Source organism: Somniosus microcephalus, chromosome 1 (assembly GCF_052327205.1).
Source record: "Somniosus microcephalus isolate GS21.2 chromosome 1, FLI_Smic_1.0, whole genome shotgun sequence".
In the NCBI taxonomy this organism is placed as follows: Eukaryota; Metazoa; Chordata; class Chondrichthyes; order Squaliformes; family Somniosidae; genus Somniosus; species Somniosus microcephalus.
In genome coordinates, this window is record NC_140987.1 from 80,425,952 (window position 1) to 80,447,693 (window position 21,742).

General features: G+C 44.8%; 1 protein-coding gene across 2 annotated transcripts in view; it reads left to right on the plus strand.

Moving 5' to 3' along the window:
* The window catches only part of zcchc7 (zinc finger, CCHC domain containing 7), a 408,466-nt gene that overhangs the window by 235,960 nt on the left and 150,764 nt on the right, over window positions 1-21,742 (plus strand). For both annotated transcript variants that reach the window (XM_085983690.1, XM_085983697.1), the window contains exon 4: window positions 1,020-1,130. In XM_085983690.1, the coding sequence (XP_085839816.1) occupies window positions 1,020-1,130 (111 nt within the window). The remainder of the gene's footprint in view (window positions 1-1,019; window positions 1,131-21,742) is intronic.

Sequence of the window (21,742 nt, forward strand, 5' to 3'; positions counted from 1 at the left end):
CTAGGCTCACAGGTAAAGAATAGCCAATTTGGGACCACAATCCTGTAAGAATAAGGGCTTAAGGGGAGAAGAGGGAAAAAATAGAAAGGCTTCCTGAGTGTAATCATGTAAAGAAATTAAACATTGGTTGGGAATGTAAGTTGTGAGGAGGATGCAAGGAGGTTTCAAGGGGATATAGACAGGCTAAGTGAGTGGGGAAGAACATGGCAAATGGAATATAATGTGGAGAAATGTGAAATTATCCACTTTGATAGGATAACTAGAAAAGCAGAGTACTTTTTAAATGGTGAGAGATTGGGAAATGTTGGTGTTCAGAGGAACCTGGGTGTCCTTGTGTTGGCCTTTATTACAAGAGGATTTGAGTATAAGAATAAAGACATCTTACTGCAATTATATAGGACCCTGGTGAGATCACACCTGGAGTATTGTGTACAGTTTTGGTCTCCTTACCTAAGAAAGGATATACTTGCCATAAAGGGAGTGCAGTAAAGGTTCACCAGACTGGTTCCTGGGATGGGGGAATTGTCTTGAGGAGAGATTGAGTAGATTAGGCCTATATTCTCTGGAGTTTAGAAGAATGAGAGGTGATCTCATTGAAACATACAAAATTCTTACAGGGCTTGACAGGGTAGATGCAGGGAGGATGTTTCCCCTGGCTGGGGAGTCTAGAACCAGGGGTCACAGTCTCAGAATAAGGGGTTGGCCATTTAGGACTGAGATGAGGAAAATTTTCTTCACTCAGAGGGTGGTGAATCTTTGGAATTCTCTACCCCAGAGGGATGTGGAGGCTCAGTCATTGAGTATATTCAAGACAGAGATCGATAGATTTTTGAATATTAAGGGAATCAAGGGATATGGGGATAGTGCAGGAAAGTGGAGATGAGATGATCTTATTGAATGGTGGAGCAGGCTCGAAGGGCCAAATCGCCTACTCCTGCTCCTATTTCTTATGTTCTTAGCACAATGTATTTTTACCATGTTTCAAGTCATATTATCGATCATTGCTTGATTCCTTTTAGAAACCATTTGGGAGAACCCGCAGTCGCTACTATGCACCTTATATCAAAAACGTGGACTGTAGGAACTGTGGCAAACTGGGGCACCTGTCCAAAAACTGCCCATCTCCTAAGGTAATGTACTGGAGTTTGAAACAGAATTCGCTTTATATTGATGCTTTAAAAAAGAACTCTCAAAAAATTCTTTCTAATATTACAAATACATGCTGTCAAATATTGTGTGTGATAATTCTCTTTGCTTGTTCTGTCCAGTAAAGTATATGACTTTTGTGCTTGCATTGCTTCTGACTTTTACTTTGATCCCAAACTGATGTGCTGAGAGAGATCCTTTTTGTTTACTTATGGTAGCCCATAATTATAAACATGCCAATCTACTATGTTTAGCAATAAAGCATTGCTCTTTTGTAGAGAACACCCAACTTCATAGGCACGATCTTCCTGGGTCTGGGTCTTTGGTCAGCCACACTGGATCACCTGAGCACATTAATGTTGGATTATTGGATGGGTCGCAGCACACGTGTGTAAAGGAATCCACCCGATTTTCTGATATTGGCTGCACCCAGGAAAATGTCCTCTCATTTCTCAACTTCCATTATTATTCAAACTCAGTTTCCTACATTACAAAAGTACTTAATTGGCTGTAAAGCACTTTGAGACGGCCTGAGGTCGTGAAAGGCGTTTATATAAATGCAAGCCTTTCTTTCTTTCTTTCCGTTCACAAGATAATTATGGATGGTAAGATCATTTAGCTCATTTTAGCTCATCCATCCAGAATGATTGTACAGCCCCCACATTTAAGCATCCAACTGTTTTTATATGATTCCAGAGTTACGCCTCCACTACTCTATCAAGGAGTCCATTTCGTGTGCTGATTCCTCTTTGTGTGAAGAAGAACTTCCTGAGATCAAATCCTTAATTGCTCTTTAGCTTTAGATCAGTGGTAGCACTCTTACCCTGAGTCAGAAGGTCGTGGGTTCAAGCCCTACTTCAGAGACTTGAGCACGTAATCTAGACTGACAATTCGGTGTAGTACTGATGGAGGGCTGCACTGTCAGAGGTGCATCTTTCAGATGACGCTAAACTGAGCCTCAGATGGACATAAAAGAACCCATGGCACTATTCGAAGAAGAGTAGAGGAATTCTCCCAGTGTCCTGGCCAACAGTTATTCCTCAACCAACATCACTAAAACAGATTAACTGGTTATTTATCTCACTGCTGTTTGTGAGACCTTGCTGTGCTTCCCAACATTACAACTGTGAGATCATAAAAGGTGCTCTATAAATGTAAGTCTTTTCTTAATTTGCCTCTTACTAGTTTGAACCTGTCTGCCCATGTCTTACTCTTGCAATTCAATTAAAATAATTTTCTGTCTTTAGCTTTTCTGTAGTCTTTACTTTCTTGTATACCTCTAACATCACCTCTCCTTTCCTGATAAAAAGCCCAAGTGTCTCCACCATCTCCTCATAACTCAGACCCCTGACCAGACACTAGGGATCAGCCTCGTGGCTCTTCTCTGCACTGCAACCAGTGCTTGAATGTCTCTGCTGTGTCTCGGTGACCAAAATGGACACAATATTCAAGGTGCAGTCTGACCGGAGCACTGTACAGTTTATCATGACTTCTTCTAGCTTACATTCTACATTTTGATGATATAGTTCAACATCCTGTTGCCTTTGTTCATTGCTGTTCTACTTTGGTTGGGCATGTTCAGTCTACTAAGACCTCCAGGTCTCTTTCAACTTCATCCGCAGCTATCTCAACACCATTCATGAAGTATGTTTGTTGCCCATTTTTTCTTCCAATGTGCAGTACTTTACATTTGTGTCTGTATTATCTGCCATTATGCTGCCCATGTATATATTTTGTCCAGCTTATTCTGTAATTTCTGAGCTGCCTCTTCCAGTTTGGTATCATCTGAAAATTTGATCAATTTGCAATGGGCTTCTGAACCCAGGCCATTGATGTAAATTAGAAACAGTACTGGTCCCAAAACTGATTCAGCCCATCATGCCTGTGCATGGCTTTTTGAAAGAGCTATCCAATTAGTCCCACTCCCCTGCTCTTTCCCCATAGCCCTGTAAATATTTCCATTTCAAGTATATATCCAATTCCCTTTTGAATGTTACTATTGAATCTGCTTTCACAATCCTTTCAGGCAGTGATCACTAGATCATCATAACTTGTTGCGTAAAAAAAAGTTCTTCTCCCCCCCCCCCCATTTAACTTAAATCTGTGTCCTCTGGTTATCAACCCTCCTGCCAATGGAAACAGTTTCTCTCTATCAAACCTCTATTAAATCTCCCCTTAACCTTCTCTGCTCTAGGAAGAACAATCCCAGCTTCTCTAGTCTCTTCATATAACTGAAGTCCCTCATCCCTGGTACCATTCTAGTAAATTTCCTCTGCATCCTTTCCAAGGCCTTCACATCCTTCCTAAAGTGTAGTCCCCAAAATTGGACACAATACTCCAGCTAAGGCCTAACCAGTGATTTATAAAGGTTTAGCATAACTTCTTTGCTTTTGTACTCTTTGCCTCTATTTATAATGCCCAGGACCCTGTATGCTTTTTTAACAGCCTTATCAACTTGCTCTACCACCTTCAAAGATTTGTGTATTTAAACCTTTGTTCCTGCACCCCTTTAAATTGTACCTTTTAATTTATATTGCTTCTCATTCTTCCTTCCAAGATGCATCACTTCAAATTTCTCAGCATTAAATTTCATCTGCCATGTGTCTGCCCATTTCACCGGTTTGTCTGTGTCTTCCTGAAGTCTGCTCCTGTCCTCCACTGTTTACTGCATATTTGAGTTTTGTGTCATTTGCAAATTTTTAAATTTTGCCTCCTATACCCAAGTACAGGTCATTAATATATATCAAAATACCGACCCTGGGTAACACCACTGTATATTTCCCTCCAGTCTGATAAACAATCGTTCACCAATACTCTCTGCTTTCTGTCTCTTAACCAATTTCGTATCCACATTGCCGTAATCCCATAGGCTTCAATTTTACTAACCAGTCTATTATGCAGCACTTTATCGAACGCATTTTGAAAGTCTATATATACAACATCAACTGCACTACTTTCATCAGCCCTCTCTGTAACTTCATCAAAGAACACAATTAAGTTTTTCAGACACAATTTTCCTTTAACAAATCCATGTTGGCTGTCGTTCTTCCAAGTGACAATTAATTTTGTCCTGGATTATGGTCTCTAGATGATTTCCCATCACCGACGTTAGGCTGACTGGCCTATAGTTATTGGGTTCAATCTTCTCCACCTCTTTGAACAGGAGGCACCACTCCCATATCCAAGGAGGATTGAAAGATTGTGGCCAGCGCCTCTGCTATTTCCACCCTTACTTCCCTCAGCAACCTAGGGTGCATCCCATCCGAACTGGGTGACTTTTCTACTTTAAGCACTTCCAACCTTTTAAGTACCTCCTCTATATCTATTTTTATCCTATCCAATTTCTCTATCCACTCCTCCTTTACTTTGACATTGGCTTTTGTGAAGATAGATGCAAAGTACTAATTTAGTATCTCAGCCATACCCTCTGCCCTCCACAAGAAGATTTCCTATTTGATCTTTACTCCCCCCCACCCTTCCTATCACTATCCTTTCACACTTTATATGTTTATAAAATACTTTCGTGTTCCCTTTTATGTTACCCACTAATCTACATTTTTCTTAGCCCCTCTTATTTCCTTTCTCAGTTCTCCTCTACACTTTCTGTATTCTGCTTGATTCTCTACTGTGTTATGAACCTGACAGTTATCATAAGCCTCTTTTTTTCTGTTTTATTTTAATCACAATTTCTTTAGTCAACCAGGGAGCTCCAGCTTTCCTTTCTACCTGATAGAAATGTGCTTCGTCTGTACTTGAACTATCTCCTCCTTGAAGACCTCATTTACTGTTTTACCTGCCAATTCACCTGCACCACATTCCTTTTCAACTTGCAGAAATTACCCCTCATCCAGTTGAGTATCTTCACCGTTGATTGTTCTTTGTCTTTTTCCATAACTACTCTAAACCTAATGATATTTTGATCACTGTTTCCCAAATGCTCTCTTACTCAAACATACTTCACTTGCCCAACTTCATTCCCCAGGACTAGATCGAGGCTGGAAACATACTGATCAAGAAAGTTCTCTTGTACACATTCAAGATTTCCTCTCCCTCCTTGTTCTTTACACCTCAGTTGTTACTTCCTCTCCACAGTGAGTGTTTAGCCAGTTCTTGGTAGGGCAGTGAGATGGAATACTTTATGAATGAGGAGTGCACTGTCTTAAATAGAGATTATCTTTGGGTAGAACCAGTTCTGTCCTTCAGAAACTTATCCCCATGTCAACTGGCCATGGCGTAACAGTCCTGATGAAACACACAGCTCAGACTTAATGCGTGAGAGAGGAAACATACTGGCAAGGAATAAAAGACATTGTATAGGGATCCCCTGATGGCTGAGCAAGTTTTTCTAGGAGGGTCCTAGATTTAGTCTCTGTCTGTGCTGAGTTAATTGATCTCAGCCTGGCCAATGTCGGGAGCACTGCAATTGGCATCAGCATTTCTGGATTACATAGGGGGAAATCACCCACGATTCCAGTGACCATTGCTAAAGGTGTGACATGTGGACATCGGTTAAGAGCAAGATTGGGTTTGGCTGTGATGTCTCTGTAGTTGAATAGCCTACCAACATTCACTGTTGAGACACCCATATGAATAATGCGACTGACTGGGGCACTGAAGGACATTTTCCTGGTTGAACCTTAGCCCATCAAGGAGTTAATACTTTCAAGGGACTGATTTCCACAGGAAATCTAGGCACAGATAGATTTACATAGCATATCAAACCCCTATACATATAGATTTATTTTTGTTAAAAAGTAGGTCTAAGAAAATAATGAGAAAGAGAATAGTAGTTAAGGTGCTTTGACCATGAAAGCAGCAAGAATCAAAAATAACTTCTTGAATATCTCTAACTTTCTAGCTGCTTGAAATGTGTTTGTTAGTTTCATCCTTATCTATTTATGTTCATAGTGCCTTTACACCCCGTTACAAAATCATCAAACTCAACCTCACCTAAAAATCTGTGCCTTGCCTCAGCTGCTTCCTCACTGGTTGAAGCAGGCCTGTGTAATTTAGCAAATCCTAAGGTATTACCCGCTTAACAAACATCACTGCAATTACCAGCAAAGTATTGCCTGAGTGACTGGGAGTGCAAAACCTCCATTATGTCTAGATTGAACTTCAATATAGATAAGTGTGAGGTGGTACATTTTGGTAGGGAGAATAAGGAGGCCACATATTCCTTGGCAAATAAGTGTCTAAATGGGGTAGAGGAACAGAGGGACCTGAAAGTACGAATACACAGAACACTAAAAGTAGCAACGCAGGTTAATCAGGCCATTAAAAAAGCAAACAAAGCACTGGGGTTCATTTCTAGAGGGATAGAATTGAAAAGCAGAGAGCTTATTATGTTAAACTTATATAGAACCTTGGTTAGACTACACTTAGTACTGTGAACAGTTCTGGTTTCCATATTATAAAAAGGTATCGAAGCAATGGAGAAGGTGCAAAAAAGATCATCTAGAATGATACCAGAACTGAGAGGTTATACCTATCAGCAAATATTGAACAGGCTGGGGCTCTTTTCTCTAGAAAAGAGAAGATGGAGGGGTGACGTGATGGAGGTCTTTAAGATTATGAAAGGATTTGATAGGGTAGACGTAAAGAAGATGTTTCTACTTGCGGGCGAGACCAGAACTAGGGGCCATAAATATAAGAGTGTCATTAATAAATCCAATAGGGAATTCAGGAGAAGCTCCTTTATCCAGCGAGTGGTTAGAATGTGGAACTCACTTTAAGGGGAAGCTAGATAAACAACTGAAGGAGAAAGGATAAGAAGAATATATTGATGGGGTTAGATGAAGACAGGGGGGAGGAGGCTCATTTAGAGCATAAACACCAACATGGACCTGTTGGGCCGAATGGCCTGTTTCTGTGCTGTAAATACTATCTATTTGGTAGATGGAGGTTCGACACAGAGAATAATTAATTTTATAATTGTTATAGCTTATACTATAAGCTACAGTATATAATTTATACTGTAAGTTATAATTACAAAATCTCCCGTCCTTGCACCTGCCCAAAAAAAATCACCAGATTATGGCGTTAGTTTAAAAAGTAAACTTGTAATCGTACGTTCTAGTAAATTGTGAAATAAAACTGTAAGCAAACTTTAGTAATCAATAATAGTCTCCACATTTAACTTTATATATCTGATGTGGTGACCTTTTTATTTATATTATTATTAATAGGCCAAAACTGAAGGAGCCACGGTAATCCGTGTTAAGACTGCCATGGAGGGTTTTACCAGATTCACATCAAAGGAATTCACCTACAGTACCTGTGAACAACCAGTAAAAACCTCTGACTACTGCTGAGCAGCACCATTTCATTAATTAAATAATTATGCTGACGGTAAAAAGTTAAATATCACATTGATCACCCACCATAAAGTTGTGGATTAGGTTAATTTATTAAGCTTTTTGAACTTCAGAATTAAAACAGAGTTACGGCTGTCAGTGATTCTTGCGTTAAGCTGGTCTCCTGGAATGTGATGGGAATCCAAAATCCAGTCAAGCGCTTAAAAATTCTGCAGGATTTAAGTCGATTAAGACTGGAGTTGCCTTTTTTACAGGATACCGATTTAGAGGAGAAAGTGTCCTTAAAGCTTAAGAAATTACAGTTAGGGAAAATATACCCTCGAAAATGGGTTGGTAATGCTTGTACATAAATCTGTTCCATTCACAGTGGAACTGTGTGAAGGACCCAGAGAGGAGAGATGTATTATGGTTCCTTTGGCATGATCAGGGTTATTGTGAGTAACCTGTATGCACATAATACAGGTCCTGGAGGTGTTCTTATCTAATGTTAAAGAAGTAGCCAATCGATTATAGATAGGGACTTCAATCTTGTTGCAAGTCAGAGTTTTCTTTAAGAAAGTGTAACAACCTTGTGGGAGGTTAGGATGATCTTTGAGTTGAGCAGAGAGATGGACCTAATAAATTTATGGAAGTTACATTACCCTGCCATTTTACCTATTATTCTCCATGCCTGCCCTATACTCCTGAATTGACAGTTTTTAGATGTGGCAGGCGAAGATGAAAATATGATTAGGTCTTCAAACACTCTCTTCCTCAGGCGACCGAAGGCTGCACTGGCACACTGAAGGCGGTGTTGGACTTGGTCGTCGACGTCTGCCCTTGTTGACAGTAGGCTCCCAAGGTATGGAAAGTGGTCCACGTTGTCCAAGGCCTTGTCGTGGATTTTGATAATCGGGGGGCAGTAGTGTGTGGCGGGGGCAGGTTGGTAGAGGACCTTTGTCTTACGGATGTTTAGTGTAAGGCCCATGCTCTCGTACGCTTCGGTGAAGGTGTTGATGATGGTTTGGAGTTCGATGTCCGACCGGGACCTCAAACTCGGCACTAAGCTCATGGTCTACAGAGCAGCAGTGATACCCACCCTGCTGTATGCCTCAGAGACATGGACCATGTACAGCAGGCACCTCAAAGCACGGGAGAGGTACCACCAACGCTGCCTCTGCAAGATCCTGCAAATCCATTGGCAGGATAGGCGCATCAACGTCCGTGTTCTTGCTCAGGCCAACATCCCCAGCATCAAAGCTTTGACCACGCTCGATCAGCTCCGATGGACGGGTCACATTGTCCGCATGCCCGATACGAGACTCCCAAAACAAGCGCTCTACTCGGAGCTCCAGCACGTCAAGAGAGCCCCAGGTGGGCAGAGGAAACGCTTCAAGGACACCCTCAAAGCCTCCTTGAAAAAGTGTAACATCCCCACCGACACCTGGGAATCCCTGGCCCAAGACTGCACAAAGTGGAGGAGAAGCATCCGGGAAGGTGCCGAACACGTCGAGTCTCTTTGCCGGGAGCAAGCGGAAGGCAAGCGCAGGCAGCGCAAGGAGCACACGTCAACCGAAGCACCCCACCCACCCGCCCCTTCAACCACCGTCTGCCCCACCTGTGACAGAGACTGTGGGGGTGATTTTCATTCAGAAGTCGGGAAGGAGACGGGACTACAACTTTCAGGTTGTAGTCCCGCCTCCATCGAGATGCGGCCAATCCACGCGATTTTCACTTGGTTGACCTTGTTGAGCCCGCCCAGCGGGCTCAGCAGGCCAATTAAGGGCCACCCGGCAACAGGTGACGTCACAGACTGAAATTTCATCTTGTCAAGACATGTTGACAGATGAAATATCAGTGTTTCACAGCTGTTTGAAGCTGTCAAACACTGACAGTCTTTCTTCTAACCTGAGTCCTTCTACGCAGACTCCGTTAGAAATCTCGCCGACACTGAAAGCTGCAGGCTGTCACTTTTGACAGATCGCAGCCATTCTGCTTTCTGTGCCGGCTGAATGATGGACTCCCGAAACCTAGAGGAAGGAAGGCTGTAAAGGTAAGTACAGGTAATTTAAACTTCATCACTCACCTGAACACCGACATCTCGACCCCTCCAAGTCTTTCAACCCGACGACTCTAACTTGGCGTGGTTTGGAGCCATCGGGAATCCCACACGACAACCTTCAAAATAGGGATTAAGCTAAAAACTGCCTGTTAATGGCACTAATCCCTTCCCGCCTCGGGTCGGCGGGTCCCAGTGCGGGGCGGGTACCCGCCTCCTTTGAAACTTACATGGAGGCGGGTTTTGGGCGGGACGGTGTCGGGACCCCCGAATTCGGGAATTTAACCCCCCGCACGCCTCCAATCCCGACTTCACGGCACACTGAAAATCGACCCCTGTTGGTCCTGCATTGGACTCATCAGTCATCTGAGAACTCATTTTTAACGTGGAAGCAAGTCATCCTCGGTTCCGAGGGACTGCCTGAGAAGAAGAGAAGATGATTAGGTACAAATACTGAGCAAATGGTGATTTCAGCTCACAATGGTCTCCCTCACATTTTTCTGAAAAAAAGAAATTTAGCCAGCTGTGAATGAACAATAATTTACTGTTTGACAACCCCCTTCCATCTTCATACAAAGACTAGAAACAGTAAGAGTGACCTGCAGGAAAATAGCTTTTCAGCAACCTCTAGGCCATCCTATGGGAAGGCCTCAAGACAGTAATATGGGCACTTTGTAAACTGCTGTGGCCAAAATGGAAGGAAAACCTGAGAAACTCAGGTTCACTTGCTAAAGATTCGACACAGAGCTTCCCATTCAGAAGAAACACTCAGAAATAATAAAGGCTAAATGTAATCTTGCCCACTGCTAACAGAATTCTTACTGTTGGACAACACAATGGTTCTTTGGTGGGGGAGCAGAAAAATTACTAACTAGGCAGATGAAACAAACTGAAGCAACCGCAACAGTCCCATTGATTAGGACTAGGGCAAGGATGATGCAGACCGACCCCATTAAAATTGAACAGTAGGTCTGTGAATGTCGCAGGTTTCTGTACCAATCAGAATATCAGGGAGGAGCTGCTGGGTATGGCAGGTTTTTTACAGCTCAAAAGATTCCGATGCTGGACAAATCTCTAATCAATTGGAACACCTCATAGCTCAGGCGTAAAGGGCAACAAGAGTCATGCAAAAGATAAGTATCCGGTTCATATGGATCCAATAGAATTCCAAAAAAAGTTCCTACTAAAAGACTTTCAACTCCATACAACACCGAGGAGCACTCTTATTTCAAAAAGCAGAGAAAGGCCTCATTCACTGTTTTAGCTACCGGCCCACCTTGCTGTTAAATTTTGATTGCAAAGTACTGCCAACGATACATGAGCATCGAATGGAATTAGTGCTTCCAAATATTATTTGGTGTAAAAGACCATTGCAAAGGGCAGTTACTTCTCTGACAGCCTAAGGAAGCTTACACAACACACACCATCAGATTCTTTCAATAATAAGTTTCCCACCATGGCCCATTTGTTGGATGCAGAGAAGATGTTTTGATATAGCCAATGGAAGCACCAGTGTAGTTTGATGAAATTCAGCTTCAACCCTGGTTTCCTGAGATATGTGCTCTGTAAAGAAATTTTTCATAATTCTCAACAAAAATACATTCCATTGAGAAACAAAAACTCCACGGGAAAAGTGATCCAACCGTGTCTAACTAAAGAAGTTAAGGATAGCATTAAATTGAAAGAAGAAGCTTATAATGTTGTAAAGAATAATAGTAAGCCTGAGGATTGGGAGAGTTTCAGAAACCAGCAAAAGTTAACCAAAAAATTGATGAGGGAAAAAATTGAATATGAGAGAAAACCAGCAAGAAATATAAAAGCAGATTGTAAGAGCTTCTACAAGTATGTAAAAAGGAAGAGAGTAGCAAAAGTAAACGTTGGTCCCTTAGAGGCTGAGAGAGGAGAAATTATTATGGGGAATAAGCAAATGGCTGAAACGTTAAACAAGTATTTTGTATCTGTCTTCACAGTAGAAGACACAAAAAGCATACCAAAAATGGTGGGGAACCAAGGGTCTAATGAGGGTGATGTAATTGATATAAGTAGAGAAAAAGTACTAGAGAAACTAATGGGACTAAAAGCCGACAAATCCCCTGGACCTGACCGCCCACATCCTAGTGTTCTAAAAGAGGTAGCTGAAGAGATAGTGGATGCATTGGTTTTGATCTTCCAAAATTCCCTAGCTTCTAGAATGGTCCCACTGGATTGGAAGGTTGCAAATGTAACACTGCTATTCAAGAAAGAAGGGAGAGAAAAAACAGGCAACTACGGGCCAGTTAGTCTTGTTGTGTCCGTGTATAATAAGACACAGACTGCAGGAGAAACGGTACAACAGGTGTTTACTAAACGTGGCTCACACTGGAACTGATCTGTACAGATTACTACTCAGTGTTATATACAGGTGTGGTCACTGCCTTTTAGATTAACAGTACCATAACACTCATTTAACAATTAAATATCAAACTAATTACAATTAACACTTTTAACATGCAACATTAGCTGAAAATAGTCTATTTATATATTCAGTCTTTGGGGAGGCTTCCTGATCCTTTCTGGATAGCGCCTTTCCAGAGTGTCTTGCTCTTGGTGCGGAGGCGATTCTGGCCCCCTGTCGTCGGTTGGTTCATCAGCTTCCGATGCTACTATTTCTGGGGTAGATGCGACCTGTACGTCGGGTTCATCACCAGGTACGTATGGGCGAGGCATGGAGTTGACTTGTTCCTGTGACTCTAGGATCTGGTCAGCATGGCGTCTCACGATGCTCTCCCCAACGTCCACTGTGTACATTAGTGGGCCCTGCCGTGTGCATATCATTCCTGGCTGCCATTTTTCTGTTCGGTAGTCGCGGGCCAAGACTGGTTGCCCTACATTGAAGCTCCTTGTTGGCATCTCATGGATGTGCTGGAATTGCTTACTCTCAACATCTCTTCGTACGTTTGGTCTGAGCAAATCCAGGCGAGATCTTAACCTTCGGTTAAAGAACATCATGGCTGGGGCCTGGTTGGTGACTGCATGTGTCGCATTCCGGTAGGCAAACAGGAAATTGTCCACCTTGTGCTGCAGCGGAATGTTGTCATTGTACAGAGCCTTTATTGCCTTCTTAAAGGTTTGTACGAACCTCTCAGCCAATCCATTTGTGGCTGGATGATACGGGGCGGATGTGTAATGCCTTACCCCATTCTTTTTCAAGAACCTCCGGAACTCTTCGGACACAAACTGTGGTCCGTTGTCGGAGCAAACCTGTTCTGGCAAGCCATTCCTGGCAAAAATGGTCCGTAGGACTGCAATAGTTTTCTCCGTGGTGGTGGAGGACATTTTGATGACCTCAGGCCATTTCGAGTGCGCATCCACGGCTATTAAAAACATTGAGTCCATGAATGGACCAGCAAAATCAATATGCACCCGTTGCCATGGAGATGAGGGCCACTCCCATGGGTGTAGAGGGGCCTGTGGTGGTGCATTTTGGACTTTCTGGCATCCTGAGCAGCTCTTGGTCAGGTCCTCGATTTGTTTATCGATTCCCGGCCACCACACATAAGCCCTGGCTAGGCTTTTCATTTTTACCCCTCCCAGATGACCCTCATGAAGCTGATTGAGCACTCTATCCCTTAACTTGGGTGGAATTACCACTCGGGATCCACACATCAAGGTCCCCCGGCACACTGACAGCTGTTCTCTCCTTGTCGAGAATGCTGGCAACAGTGAGTCGCCATGTGCTGGCCATCCCTTCACCGTCAAATCATATACCCGAGACAGTGTCGGGTCATTTCGGGTTTCCTTTTCAATACAAGCGTTAGTTACCGGTAGGTATTCAACTATAGTCGAATGCAATATTTCGACAGGATCCACTGCTGGTGCTTCCTCCGCAATAGGCAGTGGCAGGCGTGATAGCCCATCAACATTTCCATGCTGTTTCGTGCCCTTATATTCAATCTCCTAGTGGTGCGCCCCTAGAAAAAGTGACCATCTTTGTAGTCGTTGCGCAGTCATCACCGGAACGCCCTTCTTTGGATTAAAAATGGAGACAAGAGGCTGGTGATCAGTCAGCAAGGTGAATTTCTGCCCGTGCAGATAGTGATTGAACTTTTTCACTCCCCACACTAGGCTGAGGGCCTCCCTGTCAATCTGGGCGTAGTTACGCTCGGCTGAGGTTAGTGATCGTGACGCAAAGGCTATTGGCCTCTCTGAGCTGTCCGAGAATTTGTGCAACAGCACCGCTCCAATGCCGTAGGGTGACGCATCACATGCCAACCGAATTGGTAATGCCGGGTTGTAATGGGCCAATACCTCTTTCGATGTGATTAGTGTTTTGCTCTTCTGGAAAGCTCGTCTACATTCGTCACTCCACTTCCATGGCACCCCAGTTTGCAGTAGGGTGTTCAGTGAGTGTAGTATTGTAGACAAATTTGGCAAGAACTTATGGTAGTAGTTTACCAGCCCGAGGAACGACCTCAGTTGTGACACATTTTCCGGTGCTGGAGCCTTGACTACTGCCTCAATCTTCTCTGGGGACTTATGTAACCCCTCTTTATCGATAACGTGGCCACAATACGAGATCTGTTTTCTAAAAAACTCGCATTTGGGGCAGTTAGCTCGGAGCCCATATTCCTGCAATCTAGTGAGCACCTGCTCCAGGTTGGCAAGGTGATCACTGTCATTTTCGCCTGTGACCAGGATGTCGTCCAAATAACACTGGGTCCCTGGGATCCCTTGCAGGACTTGTTCCATTGCCCTCTGCCAAATAGCCGGAGCTGATGCTACCCCGAATACCAGCCGGTTGTATTGGTAGAGACCTTTATGGGTGTTGATTGTGAGGTATTTTTTTGATGCTTCTTCTACCTCCATTTGCAGATACGCCTGGGCCAGATCAATCTTAGTGAAGCGTTTCCCTCCAGATAGCGAGGCGAAAATATCTTCAATCCGCGGAAGTGGATATTGTACGGTGTGAAGGACCGGGTTCACTGTTACCTTAAAGTCCCCACAGATGCGAACCTTCCTTGGTTCCCCAGGCGTGCTGCTCAATGACTTTTTCATCACAGGAACGATGGGTGTAGCCCACTCACTCCAGTCTACCTTGGACAGTACACCTGAATGTTCCAGACTCTCCAGCTCTGCTTCGACGGCTGGGCGGATCGCATAAGGTAACGGTCTGGTCTTAAAAAATTTTGGGCTTGCGTTTTCTTCAATTTTAATCGTCGCTGTCATGCCTTTTAGTGTTCCGAGTCCTTGCTGGAACACTTCTTTTGCGTCAGTTAGGATCTTTGACAGTCGCCCAGGTGTGACGTCGTCATCCTTTTTGTCAGCCACAGTCAGTGCCTGTATGGAATGCCAATCCAGTTGTATTTTCCGGATCCATTCACGTCCCAGTAATGGTGGTCCTCCATCTTGCAATACATACAGGTCTAGTTTTGGTGTTTCCTTACCGTTATATATAACGGTCACCCTTATTTTTCCTTTGGGGTAGACTTTTTGCCCCGTGTACGTCTTCAAAATAATTTTTGTGTCTCTCAAGGGTATGTGTGAGAATAGCCGTTTGTAGTTCCGTCGGTTTATGACTGTTAGGGCTGATCCTGTGTCCAATTCCATCTTTACCTGGACTCCTGCTATCTTGAGAGTGACCCAAATGGTTCGGTGATCCTCCGTTATGATCACATTATGTAGTTTCAGACAACTCAGTTCCCTGCTTTCGGAGTCATTATCACTCTTTTGTTCGGCTGAACTATTCTCCGTCATCTTATGTACCTTCTTGTACTTTCCTTCGGTAGGTTTCTTATTGCTGGTTTTCTTTCCCGACCTGCAGACTCGTGCTATGTGTCCTACTTTTCCACACTGTCTGCACACTTTGTCTTTGAACCAGCAATAATTCTGGTCGTGTGTTGTTCTGCCGCAGCGATAGCACTTCTCTGTTCTATATGACATTTCGTTTGTGCCATATTCTTGCGGTCTCTGTTGTATCTCTGCAGCGCCCCGTGCTGCTGCTTCATATGATACCGCAATGCTGAAAGCTTTTTCCAGCGTAAGGTCCTTTTCAGATAAAAGCCGTTTCTGGGTTCCTTCACTTTGAAGCCCACACACAAACTTGTCCCTTAAGGTATCTGCCAGTCCCGCTCCAAACTGGCAGTGTTTCGATAGTTTGCGCAGTTCTGTTAAATAATCAGCATTGCTTTCATCCTTATGCTGGTTCCGTTTGTGAAACTTGAATCTTCTGCTATCAGCAGCGGTGTGGGGTTTAAATGTTCCTGTAGTATCGTTACTATGTCTTCAAAACTCTTTTCCATTGGCTTCGTTGGGGTTACTAGATTTCATAATAAACCATACGTCTTTGCACCCATTAAATTTAACAATACCGACGCTTTCTTGTCATCTGACACCTCATTTGCCTTGCAGTACACCTCTATTCGTTCGACATATGTAGTCCAATCTTTGACTTCATTGTCAAATGCGGTGATACTGCCACTCTTCGGCATTTTGGGCGTGGTTTAAAATGGCGTCTCCCAATGACTTAAAATGGTGTCTCCCGCGCTTGCCTTCTTCCCCCGCTGCTGCCAACGCCGCTCCCGGCGGTTCTCGTGGCAATGGTGGTGCCCTGTAGGTTTCGCGCGCTTCTCCTGCGCTGCTGCCAACGCCGCTCTTGGCGGTCCTCGTGGCAATGGCGGCGCCTCGCGGGTTTCTGCGCATGTCTCTCTCCCTCTCTCCGACGCTGCTCGGCCCCTGAACACCGGCTGCGCCCTGTGCGCTCTGCCCTCTCTCTCCCCCGTCGACGCTGCTCGGCCTTTTGCTGTGCCGCTCGGTCGGGCTCTAGCCCGCCGCTGTCCGGGAAGGGTCTGCGCACTACCTGTTGCCAGCCCGTTTCGCTGGACCACCTCGACTGGAAAGCCAAGCCTGGCTCTCGACAGCCTCCCCCGCAATTCTCGAGTCTCTGCTGGATGACTGGGCGGTTGCCCGTGGTCGACGCCCGAGTCTCTGGCCTTGACCTCCAATCCACTGATCTCCAGGAATGAATCCCCAGGAGGTGATGCAGAGTTGCAGGTAGGTTCGAACTTGCCTTGTCGCCAATGTTGTGTCCGTGTATAATAAGACACAGACTGCAGGAGAAACGGTACAACAGGTGTTTACTAAACGTGGCTCACACTGGAACTGATCTGTACAGATTACTACTCAGTGTTATATACAGGTGTGGTCACTGCCGGTACTGCAGTATACATGAGCTGTAAAAGATAGTTCCCCCCCTTAAAGGTATATACATTACAAGCCTGACATCAGTCGTTGGGAAAATGCTTGTTAAGGAAGTGGTATCAGGGCACTTAGAAAATCATAACATGATTAGGCAGAGTCAACATAGTTTTATGAAAGGGAAATAGTGTTTGATAAATTTATTAGAGTTTTTTGAGGATGTAACTAGCAGGGTAGATAAAGGGGAACCAGTGGATGGAGTATATTTGGACTTCCCAAAAGGCATTTGATAAGGTGCTACATAAAAGGTTATTACACAAGATTAGGGCTCACGAGGTTGGGGGTAATATAGTAACCTGGATAGAGGATTGGTTAAAGGACAGAAAACAGAGAGTAGGGATAAACAGATCTTTTTCAGGTTGGCAGGCTGTAACTAGTGGGGTGCTGCAAGGTTCAGTGTTGGGGCCTCAGTTATTTACAATCTATATTAATGACCTAGATGAAGGGACTGAGTGTAATGTATCCAAGTTTGTTGATGATACAAAGCTAAGTGGGACAGTAAGCTGTGAGAAGAACACAGAGTCTGCAAAGGGATATAGCTAGACTAAGTGAGTAAGGTGGCAGATGGATATAATGTAGGGAAATGTGAGGTTATTCACTTTAGTAGGAAGAATAGAAAAAGAGAATATTTTTTAAATGGTGAGAAACTTTCAAATGTTGGTGTTCAGAGAGATTTGGGTGTCCTCGTGCAAGAAACACAGAAAGCTAGCATGCAGGTACAGCAAGCAATAAGGAAGGCAAATGGCATGTTGGCCTTTATTGCAAGGGGGTTGGAGTATAAGAGTAAGGAAGCCTTGCTACAATTGTACAGGGCCTTGGTGAGACCACACCTGGAGTACTGTGCACAGTTTTGGTCTCCTTATCTAAGGAAGGATATACTTGCCTTGGAGACGGTGCAACAAAGGGTCACTAGATTGATTCCTGGGATGAGAGGGCTGTCCTATGAGGAGAGATTGTATAGAATGGGCCTATACTCTCAGAAGTTTAGAAGAATGAGAGGTGATCTCATTGAAACATACAAGATTCTGAAGGGGATAGACAGGGTAGATGCTGAGAGGTTGTTTCCCCTGGCTGGAATGTCTAGAACCAGGGGGCATAGTCTCAGGATAAGGGATAGGCCATTTAAGACTTAGCTGAGGGGGAATTTCTTCACAGAGGGTTGTGAATCTTTGGAATTCTCTGCCCCAGAGGGCTGTGCATGCTGGGTCTTTGGCCGCGATCTTACCTCTGGAGACGTGCTGGTGGCGGAACTTCTGGTTTCCGGGTTTCAGTCCCGCCCCCAGCGACGTCTGACGAACCCACGCTATTTTCCCTTGATAGGACTTGTTAAGCCCGCTCCAGCCAATTAAGGGAAAGCCGGTGACGGATGACGTCAGCGTACGACGTTTTATCTGTTGAAAATGTTTTGACAGATGAATTGTCAGCGTTTGACAGCTTTGAGAAGCTGTCAAACACTGACAATCTCTGTTCTAAGATGAGCCCTTGCACAGAAGGCCGCACCAAACCTTTCTCCTCAGCAGAAAACAGATGGCTGCTGCATTTGAGAATACAGCAGCCATTCTGTCATCTCTGCCGTTGAGATGAGGTACCTCTGGATCCTCAAAGGTTGAAGCCTGCAGAAGGAAACAAAGGTAAGGAAACATTTTCCAACACTTTACACTCACCTCTCATACTTACCTGTCCATACTTGCACCCATCACTCACCTCTACAGCTGACATTTGGACCCCCGCAGACCCACTGCTCGACTCGCTGACCCGGGCGAGGTTCACAACCGTCAGGAAGTCTGCAATTGCAGGCATAAAATGGGGAAAGTCTCAAAACTGCATGTTAACTACCTGTTAACAGGCAGTTAATTGGCTCTAATCCCCTTCCCGCCTCGAGGAGACGGGTCCCTGCGCGAGTCGGGGACCCGCCTCCCAGGAAGATGGTTTGGAGGCGGCTTGGGAGTGGGGTTGGGACCCGCTCCCAATTTTTCCCATTTTCCCTGCAGTCCCGCCTCCAAACCCACCTCCTCAGGGCTGGTAAAATCCAGCCCTTTGAGTATATTCAAGGCTGAGATAGATAGATTTTTGGACTCTAGGGGAATCAAGGGATATGGAGATCGGGCGGGAAAGTGGAGTTGAGTTTGATGATCAGCCATGATCTTATTGAATGGCGGAGCAGGCTCAAGGGGCCGTATGGCCTACTCCTGCTCTTATTTCTTATGTTCTTATATACAAGGCACTTCTAGCTTCAATTGCATTGTGTGGTACCATTTGCTCTTTGTTTCGACCTGAAACGTTGACTCTATTTCTCTCTCCATGGATGTTGCCTGACCTGCTGAGTTTTTCCAGCGTTTTCTGTTGTTGTTTTGTTTTTTGTTTAAGTTGGCTATAAGAGCACATGGCAAGGATACCTACTTTCTTCTGTTACTGTTTGTAGTGACTTTGATCTCCTAGCAATTACCACAAAGATAGGTCTCTCCATCCAAAACTTATGGTTAAGCTGTAAAGAGTACAAAATATTCCTGTATGTAGATGCGATAGTGCAGTTTCAGAACTCTAACCCTAACCTTACCTCTACCACCTGATGACTTTCATTTGGGATTATGAAAATCAGAGGCACTTCTGCAAAATGGCAGGTGCTTACAGAGTGCAGCTGTGGGACATGATCTAACATCATTTTCTGAAGGGATAATTCCTAGCACACATTTCTTGTTGGATGTTAGCAGTTCCTAATTATGGCAAGCAGCAAAAAAGACCCGAGAGATAGAAAGTGCAATCCCTCCCATTGATTGCCTTGGCAATGCAAGCAGACTGATGGAAAACCAAGCTGACATTCTTGAACTTCCTGTGGGGGTGGGGAAGCCCCCCCCCCGCCCCCAGATTACTCTTAACCTGCTGCCTACTGTGAGTATTGTGCCTACCAGACCCCCAAGTTATACCAAGGAGCATTCTGCCTACCAGACCCCCAAACTATACCAAGGAGCATTTTGCCTACCAGATCCCCAAGTTATACCAAAGACATTGTGCCTACTAGACCCCCAAATTATACCAGGGAGCGTTGTGCCTACCAGACCCCCAAGTTATACCGAGGGGAATTCTGCCTACCAAACATCCAAGCTATACCAAGGAGCATTGTGCCTACCAGAATCCCAAGCTATAAGACTAGTCATTCAGTTTTGACACCTGACGCAGTGCATTTCCCCATGCTAGAGGGTTCAGGTTGGATGGAGTAAAGATCATCATGGTATCCAAAACCATGTCGAGAAAGAATTTATTTTGCATCCCTAGCATAGGTTAAAATCTCAAAGAAATCATGTGCTTCTCTTGCAAATATTTATTTGCATACGACATCTGGTTTGAGACAGATTTGTCATACTCTGTGCTGCCTCCCTAATAGGGGAACTCTTTAATATTATAGATTGTCAGCCAGTACTGTTGCACAATTAGGCAAAGGCTGGAGTCAGCTATGTTAAGGATGTTAATGCAGGAAGGCTTCTCAAATAATTTCCAATGAACAAGTCAGCAGTTCAAGGTTCCCATAAATAATTCTGTAAGGTTTTGGGGGGAAAAATTGGGTTGCGCCCCCTACTGGAAGTGCCCCGCCTCCCTCTTGGGGTGCTGCGAGTGAATATCACGGCGCTACGTGCCATGCTCTGCGGCACGCCGCGCCACGGTACTGCGGGCCTTTCTCCACTTATTAAAGGGGAGGGGCCTTGCGCAGCATAACCCGGGGCCCAGCTGGGCCACCAGGGATCGGAGTGCCGGCAAAAGAGCCCGGCACTCGAGAAGTGCCGGGCTCACTGAGTGCAGCCGGCACCCAGTGGGTGGGCTGCACAAAAGGCCAGGGACAGCAACAAGGGCAGGTGCTGGCAAGCGACCAGCAACAAAAATTGCTGTCCGGCACCTCCCCTTTAATTTGCGTGCCCCAGCCGCAGGTTAGCCCCCCTGACCCTGTCAGACATAGCGTCCGGCGGTAAGTCAGGGGGCGCTACCGAAGATCGCGGCTGGGGCGCTGCGCACGGCAATGACGTCATCGCCGGAGGCGGGGCGCTGACGGTTACTGTTGGCGCTAATCTCCCGCTAAATTTCGCGGGAGGCGGTGCCGTGCCCAGGCGCTAGTTGCTTTGCGCCCCGTTAGGGCGCTAACGGGAGGCGCAAATCAACCAAATTTTTCCCCCTTGGAATTTAGAGGAGTGTTGGCCACTTCTGAGTTGATTGGCTGCCACTGGATCTCTGAACTTGGAAAGCTTTTCTGGCAAGCAACTTCTAATCAAGGGTGGGAGACAGTGGGGTCAGTTTTATTTTTCACTGCCTGGATGTGAATCAGGCGGAGTGGATCGCCCGCCTGTTAGAGAATCCACCCAATTTTCATTACATTGAAATCAACGGGATGAAAATTGGGTGGATGATCCACTCTGCCAGATTACTACCCAGGAGGTGAAGACCAAAATTTACCCTGGTATAATTAACTAAGTAGAAAAGCTCTGGGAGATGCATCTTGCACTTGCATGCATTTCAAATGATCAATAATTTGTTTAAGCAAAAGCAAAATACTGCGGATGCTGGAAATCTGAAATAAGAGAAAATACTGGAAATTCTCAGCAGGTCAGGCAGCATCTGTGGAGAGAGAAACAGAGTTAACGTTTCAGGTCGATGACCTTTCGTCCGTTCTGTTTCTCTCCACAGATTCTGCCTGACCTGCTGAGTATTTCCAGCATTTTCTGTTTTTATTAACAATTTGTTTAACTCCTTGCTTGTCGCCCAGCAGTGCACACATTAAATTGATTCACCTTGAAACAACGTTCCCGTTAAGCTGCGCGGCCGCGCAACAGTCTGGAGGTTCCGGGTAGGCCGCTCACCAGCTTTTACATGGGAGAAACCACACATGCCTGAAAATTTGAATGGGCCGCGCAGCCAGTTAAAGGGACCGTGCACAGGAAAGAAAAAATTAGAGGAAACATTGCCTTGACGACCTTCCACAAATTCAACTGCACTCCACATAGAAAGACTAAACTGGGCTGCT